At 46.0% G+C, this 9,323-nt stretch overlaps 1 protein-coding gene across 1 annotated transcript; it reads right to left on the bottom strand.

The window, feature by feature from the left end:
* Nucleotides 1–2,736: 2,736 nt before the first annotated feature.
* On the bottom strand, nt 2,737–3,720 carry LOC122429350 (olfactory receptor 12-like). Its single transcript, XM_043449587.1, has one exon. It carries the CDS (start codon nt 3,718–3,720, stop codon nt 2,737–2,739), a length of 984 nt encoding a protein of 327 aa, XP_043305522.1.
* Between the last annotated feature and the right edge of the window lie 5,603 nt (nt 3,721–9,323).

The following is a 9,323-nucleotide window of genomic DNA, read 5'->3' as shown; positions in this document are numbered from 1 at the left end:
CTGGAGATCTGATACACAGTGGGGTGAGTATGCTAACACGACTGGACCACACTCAAAATTAGTTACAACGATTGGTTTTTACATTAATAGGTAGAAACTTCTAAACTTTACTATAAGATCAGCATCAAAACTACAATGTGTTCTGTGTTGAAATGTGATGTGTTTATTTTCCACTGAAACACAACAAGCAAACTAGAGCTATATCATGTATATTTTGGAGTTCAGTGTCTACTTAACAATGAACTCAACTTATACACCAGCATTAGATGTGAACAAAGAACCAAGTACGTGTCAGCAGCTTGCAAAGCATTATACAGGATGAGCAAAAAAATAAACCACTTCTAACACTGTATAATTCCCTTCATTACAGTCTGAAACACAGGTTTACATAGAGTAAAGCCAACTTACAGGGTTTTAAAAATAATTTCCTTCCACAGTATAGGGCAATTTCTATTTCATCTAATATTTAACTTGCTTTCCTGATTTATTTGAAAGTGAAAATTAATGTTGCTCTACTAAGAACTACTGATATTATACTGTTGGCACCATCAGATTGCATGTATGATGAGAAATATACACTTGTATAAAAAGATTGCGTTTTTCTATTTCCTTTAGAAATTTAAGTTAAATGAATTCTTTTTAATGGCTGAGTAATATTCCATTGTATATATGTGCCATAGCTTCCTTATCCATTCATCTGCTGAATTCATTTGAATCAGTTCTAATGAGATGGATGAAACTGTAGTTCATCATACAGAGTGAAGTAAGCCAGAAAGATAAAGACCAATACAGTATACTAATGCATATATATGGAATTTAAAAAGATGGTAATGATAACCCTATATGCAAAACAGAAAAAGAGACACAGATGTACAGAACAGACTTTTGGACTCTGTGGGAGAAGGCGAGGGTGGGATGTGCTGAGAGAATAGCATTGAAACAAGTATACTATCAAGGGTGAAACAGATCGCCCACCCAGGTTGGATGTGTGAGACAAGTGCTTGGGGCTGGTGCCCTGGGAAGACCCAGAGGGATGAGATGGAGAGGGAGATGGGAGGGGGGATTGGAATGGGGAACACATGTAAATCCATGGCTGATTCATGTCAATATATGGCAAAACCCACTACAATATTGTAAAGTAATTAGCCTCCAACTAATAAAAATCAATGAAAAGAAAAAAAGAAATTTAAATTAAGATGGTAGAAGACCCAAGATAATTCTGAAATTTCATGGAATGGCAAACAATAAAATGAAAGAGAGAGATAGGTGAGGTAAAGAGAGAGATTAGAAAGGGAGGAAAGAAAAAAAAGAAGGAAGAAAGAAAGAAAGGGAAGGGAAGGAGGAAGAGAGGAGACAAAAGAGAGGAAGAAAGGAAAATAGGAGATAGAATAATACAGCATGAAACAATAATGAAACATGTCATTTTGCTGCTGAAAACTGGGGGAACTTTTCAAAGAATTGCAGCATTATATCAAGAGAATACAGCAATCTATGGAAAACTTAGAATTAAGTTTGGAGCTCAAATATGAGACAATAGGAACAAGAATCTGGTAGAGGCCTCTGAGTAGGTCCCAACTGAGCAACGGTGAGCAGCAGCCTGATGACAGGGCGTGAGCCCCTCCCCACGGTCCTCCCGAGCCAAGAGAGAAGATGGAGAGCTGTGACCAGAGAGGCAGGGCCCATCCCCACTGACCCTACTGGGGACCAGCCACCCTTGTGTCCGGAGGACAACCTCCTGGTAGTGACCATGGGGGTGGATGACTCTTCCAAAGTAAGACACCATAAGGAGGCCATTGGGTTCTGAATCCAGACTGTGTGTTGAGTTTCATGGAGCATGACGATGAAGCTCTGAACGTGCAGCTCAAGGTTAAGGGACCAGGTTCCTAGGGAGTGAGAGAGAGAGAGAGCAAGGACCTATGCTCTCTCCAATAAAGTACACCTTCCCTTTCCTCCCCTGCTCTCTGCTGCAGCTACCCGGACCTTCATCTTTATTCAGAGATATCTGTGCTGATGAAGGATCACAAATGGGAAACTGTCACCTGCCAGCCTGGGTGGTATAAAGTGTCAGTTGAAGTTTGGGTATCCACGCTGACTCCCTGGGGCTCCCAGCTGCTGTCTGAGGGGAGAACCCTGGAGAGGGAGCACTAGGAGCCTCTGAAGCAGGGGCACGGGTGCTCCCTGCTGCCTTGTTGGGTGGCGGCATCAGTGAACAGAAGGGGGAGGTGGAAGAACAGCCACATGCAGGATTGAAGGGAAGCATGGTCTTCCTAACTCTTAACTGGCTCTGGTGACCCAGGCTATCACCAAGAAAGGGACAAGGCCGAGTGTCCTAGGCCCCTCTTCTAGGTGGTCCAGGGAGATTGCTGAGCACATATTTACATAGATTTAGAAATGAAGGGAAAAGAGAGGCATCAGAGTTTGTGTCGTTTAATACCTTCACCAGAGGAAGTTGAACTTGGGACATGCATGCGGTTTCAAAGACCCTCTGCTAATCACTCTGCCCACTGTGTTATGCAAATTTCAAGATTAAGGTCTTGGATAATGTGAGTCATTAGTTCTCTAGTGGGAATGAAGATGCCTTATCTATCTTTATTTCTCACACTTGCAGTTTGTGGAGCATCATGTGCTTCATAAAGAGTAGAATGTAACACTGGATGAAACAGTGAAATAGATAAATAGGGGATGAATTTCTCAAACCAAATCCAGTCCCTTCCATGAAGCCATCTTGTTCTGCTCTCAAGACCCTGTCTCTCTGGCCATCCTCCACATGGCTGTGTGTTTCTGCCCCAGTCTCCACAGGGCATCCTTCACCTCCTTGTTTCTCAGACTGTAGATGAGGGGGTTGAGCATCGGGATGACCAGGGTGTAGAAGACAGAGACCACCTTGCCCTGCTCCATGGACTCCACAGCTCCTGGCTGGGCATACATGACAAAGACAGTCCCATAAAAGAGGGACACGGCTGTCATGTGGGAGCCACAGGTGGAGAAGAGCTTGTGTCTCCCTCCTCCTGAGCGCATCCTCAGGATGGTCCCTGTGATGTAGCCATAGGAGATGAGGACCACGAGTGTGGTGCCCACGATGATGAGGCCACAGATGGCAAACATGACCAGCTCATTGATGGTAGTCTCAGCACAGGCAAGCTTGAGCAGAGGCAGCACATCACAGAAGAAGTGGTCGATGTGATTGGAGCTGCAGAATGGGAGGCTGAATGTGAAGCTGGTCTGCAGGATGGAGTTGAGGCAGCCCCCACCGTAGGAGCCCAGCACCAGGCAGGCACAGACTGAGGGGCGCATGGAGATGGGGTAGCGCAGGGGGCTGCAGATGGCCACGAAGCGGTCATAGGCCATCACAGCCAGGAGGAATGCCTCAGTGGTGCCCAGTAGGGAGAAAAAGAAAAATTGAATGATACATCCCTCAAAAGTGATAAACTTGGAGGATAAACTTGACAGGAAGTCAGCCAGGGCCTTGGGGGCGATGACAGATGAGTAACACAAGTCCAGGAAGGAGAGGTTCTTGAGGAAGAAGTACATTGGGGAGTGCAGACGGGCATCCAGGGTGATGACCATGATCATGGTGAGGTTCCCCAGGATGGCCACCACGTACAGGGCCAGGAACAGGGTGAAGAGCAGGGCCTGGGTCTGTGGGCCACCCGCAAATCCATCCAGCACGAACTCCTGAAGAGGCATCACTGAGAGGTTTCCATCGCCTTGGGGTGACATAGCTCTCAGCTGAGCCACAAGCGGCAGACAGCAGAGAGCAGGTGAAATGCAGTGAGAGGGAGCAGGTCAAAGTCACAAGGGAACACTCTCTTGGAAAACAGAAACCCTTCAGGGCCTCACAGCCCACTGACCAACAGACCACCAGCTGCCCTGTTTGTCTCTTGATGAACTCAGACTGACCTGAAATGGCAAATATTTCCTCTGATTTACTAATATCTAAGTGTGCTTGGAGGGTTTCCCTGGTGGCTGAGAGGCAAAGAATCTGTTTGCAATGCAGGAAACTCGGGTTCGATCCCTGGGTTGGGAAGATCTCCTGGAGAAGAAATGGCAACCCACTCCAGTATTCTTGCCTGGGAAAACTCATGGACAGAAGAGCTTGGATGAATAGGGGATTCTATTGGAGATTCACAGTCATGGGGTCACAAAGAGTCGGATGCAACCAAGCCACTAAACAGCAACAAAGTATGCTTGAAACACTCACTCTGTGGGAAGCCTCTGAGTGTTTGCTAGGAGATGGTTCCAAGGGTCATGTTGAGCTGAGAGTCTACTGTGTAAGACTGGCTTCCATCTCCTTGTCCTTGCTTTAAAGGACATGTTCTCCCTTCCCATGGGTTTGATTCTGAGCTGTGCCATTTCTGAACCTTCTCTGGTATCTTATCCTGTATTTTTGCCCCTGAAGGAAATGGCAACCCACTCCAGTACTCTTATCTGGAAAATCCCATGGACAGAGGAGCCTGGTAGGCTACAGTCCGTGGGGTCGCAAAGAGTCGGACATGACTGAGCGACTTCACTTTCCTTTTTTTTAACTCATTCTTTAATTTCAGAAATTGTTGAACACTTCGTGCCATCAGGATGTTATTTGATGACAGTTCTATCTCCAGGCTGGTCTACCAGCACATCAGGGCCCTGCCCTCACCAGGCTAGTCTGGCACCTTGCCTGTCTCTCCTGCAGGCCCTGAGATCCAACTTGGCACCTTCGTCCCTGGGCTGGGGCCTTGATGGCAATCATCGTTAGAGATCTCTGCATCCTTGATATTTTAAAGGTTCTTCCTTGCAATGTCCAGATACTGGACAATCTATGGACAGGGGACAGCCCAGCTTCATGGCTACAGATGCAGCAAGACAGACACTTTAACACATTCACCACATGGGTATGTCATCTCTCTGTCCTTACTCCATGCATCTGGCTCCTTGGCACACCATGAAGGCTTGATTACTTTGAACACTGGTAACCATTAACATCGTTGGCTCAGAGGGTAAGAAATCTGCCTGCAATGTAGGAGACCTGAGTACAATCCCTGGTTTTGGAAGATCCCCTGGAGAAGGGAATGTCTACCCACTCCAGCATTCTTGCCTGGAGAATTCCATGGACAGAGGAGCCTGGCAGGCTACAGTCTATGGGGTCACGAAGACTCAGACACGACTCAGCAACTGATACGTTCACTTTTAACACTGTCACATCTGCATCTTTTGGATCTTCCATAAGGTGCTTCTTCCTGTCCCTGTCACAGCCTAGCACCCCCTTATCTGTCCTGAGCAGAGCTGACCACTTCACTCATGTGGGACATGGGTACCAGTTCTGTGATGGCCAGAGGGATGGTTGGGGGAAGATCCATCCTAAATGAGAAGGAGTGGTGAAGGAAGGTTGATACAGAGCCATAATGCCTCCCAGGAAGGCGAAGAGGATTAGTAAGAGGGTGGAAGTCAATTTTAGAGCTCTTTCATGTTTTCTAGAGGTCATATCTGCAGCATCACAGTGCTGGCCTGGGAGTGGCTGTGTGTGGGCAGAGGATGGGTGGTCAGTGATACCTATAGAGGAGTGATGACCCTCTAGTTCCCTCTCAACCTTAAGTTTTCTTAGAAGGTGGTCTGAGAGAGTTCATTCTTTCCAACAAAAGAGAAGGTGGATGACCATGTAGGTTGTCCAGTTTTCCTCTTCTGGCAGACTTGACTCCAACTCTCACATGACGGCAGAGGGGACAGTCTGACCTGGATGCTCAGGCAAGGTTCAGTGTAATATGCGTTTGAAGCTGGTGCTAAGAGCAGAGTCGGTGGTCTGCCTTACCCTCCATGGCCACCCACCCTGGCCTCCCACCTGTGTCCTGTGCAAACAGTCACATTCATCATGGCCAAGCTTCTGGTGTCCATTCTGTTTACTCCCTGGCCATACACACAGTAGATTCACCGTGACCACAGTGACCATCTTTTCCCCATCACCGCAGGCTGGCTGACTTGCTTCTATGTCCCCTGGGGTTTCTGTTCTGTTTTCAGTTTGTCCACCTCAGGGGCCTTTGGTCATCATGACAGTGACCCCTAGGATGTCTGAGGAAGCCCATGAGTAGAGATTGACAAGTTTACTTCAGAAACCAAGCTTGGTTTCTGAAAAAACAAACTCACACATTGCCTTGGCTTATTGAAATGACTCAATGGGACTATGGTTGCTGCTTCAGTAAACCTGCTTGTGAGTTGAGCCTGAGATGTACCTTCCCAGATAAAGCAAAAAGTCTACTGTTGTCCGCAAGCCTCCATTTGTATTAACTATGCTTGAGTCCTTCAGGTAAACTTGTTATTCCTACAGCACCAACATCACCTGGAGATTGTCAGAAATATAGAATCTCAGGCATTAGATTAAAGCCTGCATTTATATGAGACCTCTTATTATTTCTACTCTCCTGAAATTTTGGACCTTGCCATACCGACCCTGGCTCATAGTAGTAGGTGGGTGGCGTGGGGTGGGGGGGCGGGGGGAGAGTGTTGATCAGGCTTCAGGCTCCCAGGACTCATCTGTCAGTGATGCTGACCCACACCCTGCTAAATGATGACTGAACTGCTCCTGTGATGCCAGAAGGGGCATGACTCACCAGGGCCCTTTTGCTCCCAGGGTCAACAGGGCTCCTGGCCCAGGTCTGTGCTGATGGTAATGAGTTGGTACAGAGGACCTTCCTCCCTGTTCAGGTCTAGCTTCCTGTGTAGTGAAGTGTGATTGGGGAGGTTTCAGAGAAAGGCACCTGGGGTCACAGTGAGAGGCAGGCCAAGTGCTCCAAGTTCCTGATGCAGGAAATGCTTGGGTCTTTAGTTTTGGTACAAGCAGGAGGTAGGGTAGGCTCAACTCACCTGTTCCTCTTTGTTCTGTCCCTGAGCTGGCTAGTATTCATGGCGTCTCCATCTTTAGGTCACGCTGCTGGGAGGATGCTCTCCGCGTGGTGCAGCTGGGACTATTGGCCTCAAATGGCCAATTAGCTGTTACTTGGCCTGTGTGAGTGCACTGGGCCTCCCAACTCCCTGGGTCCCAGGAAGATGCAGTGCTATGGCGAAACTTCCTCTGATACATCTCAGCCCAAACAGAGGAGTCAGGAAGCCTGATATCCCTCCGGAGTACTGGGGTTCATCCAATGAGAAGCAGGTTAACTTAGAGTGACCCAGTGGCCCTCTTGGGAAAGGCCTCCCCAGGACTGCAGGTGTGACCTCCTGCCTTCCTCCTCTGCTTCATCCAGGTGTGTTGGTGTGATGAAGAGTGATGTTCAGGACTCTGTGCCCGTGGAAACAACACAGCCCTCTCTAAGTCACATTGTGGCCCTTCCTTCAGTGCAGGTTGAGTAAATGTATCTATTCAAACAATCCTGTTAATCCTGGACAGAAATCCCAAATCGAAGTATAAAGGTGATATATGCATAATATTAAAATGTAGAAAGTATGAAAGTAAGCTGAAAAAGTAGTATAATAAATATTCTAAAAAAAGTGCTAGGCTGCTATATCTCAATAATCATTAGACAAAAAGGATTACAGGAGAAAAAATGCTTATAAAGGGATAAGTATTAATGAAAATGTTCAATCCAAGTGCATATCTGAAGAGTTTAAATTTTATATGAGTAATATGATTAAAAATTTACATAGTAGAAGCTGACAGAGTTAAAAAGAAATGAAAAACACCCAGCATGGTTGATATTTATCTCACTCAATAGCTAACAAAAGAAGCAGGAAAATTGTAGTCATATGTTAGAACTGGTTCAAAATATTAGCTAAAGGCACCTACTGGGCATAGATAGAACACTACAATCAGCAACTGCAGAATATAAATTTTCTTGAAACACATAGAATATCACTGAACTAAGGTGTTTTCAAGTGAATTACTTAGAAGGAGGTCATGCTGGATTGTTGTTTAGTTGCTCAGTTGTGTCCGACTCTTTTGTGACCCCATGAACTGTAGCCCCGTCTGCTCCTCTGTCCATGGAATTTCCCAGGCAAGAATACTGGAGGGGACATTTCCCTCTCCAGGGTATCTTCCTGACCCAGGGATCAAATCCACATCTCCCTACATTGCAGGCAGATTCTTTACCACTAAGCCACGTGGGAAGCCCCATGCTGCATTAGGTGGGCCCCACATCCAAAGACTGGTGTCCTTCTAGGAAGAGGAAATGGTACAGAGATGAGACACAGGGTGGTGGGCATGTAAAGACTGGGCAGAGGTTGGAGTGATGCGGCAGCAGGGAAGGAGTGCCAAGGAGCCTCCAGAAGCCAGGCAGAGGCAAGGAAGAATTTTCCTAGAGATTTTGAGGGCAGCAGATCATCCTGAAAACTTCATTTTGGACATCATTCCTCCAGACTGGCAAAAGAGTGAATTCCTATTGTTATGAGTCACCAACTGTGTGTTAATTAGTTGTGGTGGTCCTGGTTCCTGACACAGGAGGGTAAGGAGGGAGCTGGCTTTCACCTGGCAAGGTCAGCAATATATACCTTCACTCCCCTATCTTAGGAGTGTGACGTCTCTCCAACTTTATGTCAAAATGTACTCTGTATAGATCTTGATCACCTTTCTCAAACCTTCCATTTTCTAGTTCAGTTATTTAAAATTGCTTTAAACATGAAAACAGAGCTTAACTGCTTGCGAACACCTCTTTAGAAAGACGCTAATTTACTCACTCTTCCTTTGTTTTTTTCAATAAAGTATGGTATGTAATGGATCTTCCCACCACCCGCCACGCTTCCCCACCTCTAATGTGTATATCTAGATGTGGATTCCTGAATAAAAAGGCGTATAAGACACTTTTTTTTCCCCCTCAACTGAGAACTTCCAGGTGTTCAAGGTGGATTTAAAAATGGACGTGAGTTTGAGCAAGCTTCAGGAGTTGGTGATGGACAGGGAAGCCTGGCATGCTGCAGTCCATGGGGTCGCAAAGAGTCGGACGTGATTGAGAGACTGAACTGAACTGAACTGAAAGAAACACAACCAGTAGTAGGAGTCTGTTTTCCTCATCCTTTCTCATTTTGATAGTGTGTTAAATCTATGTCTTTTATTTTCATTTGTGTTTCCTACTGCCAGTGGTTTCTTACAAGTTTTCAAAGTATTTTTAGGTAGTTGAATTTAGTTATTTTTCTATTAGATATTTGACAATACTGCGGTTTCAGTTGGGATGTCAATAAAAGAAATCTTGATTTTTTTCAGGTTCTTTTCCTCCTCCTCCTCCCTCTCTCCCTCCCCATCCTCCTTCTTTTTTCTCAAGTCCTTTGGACATTCTTTGACATGGTGCATTCTATTTTCAATCAATTTGTTCATTATGTAAAAGCTGAATCAAGAATAGATAGCTGTAAAGCAATTATTCTCC

Source organism: Cervus canadensis, chromosome 2, assembly GCF_019320065.1.
Source record: "Cervus canadensis isolate Bull #8, Minnesota chromosome 2, ASM1932006v1, whole genome shotgun sequence".
Taxonomy (NCBI): domain Eukaryota; kingdom Metazoa; phylum Chordata; class Mammalia; order Artiodactyla; family Cervidae; genus Cervus; species Cervus canadensis.
The sequence above is the reverse complement of the archived record's forward strand: the minus strand, read 5'-3'. Positions and strand labels throughout refer to the sequence as shown.

Excerpts from the sequence above, each read along its gene's own strand:
- LOC122429350 (XM_043449587.1), bottom strand. The coding sequence starts at position 3,720 with ATGTCACCCCAAGGCGATGGAAACCTCTCAGTGATGCCTCTTCAGGAG.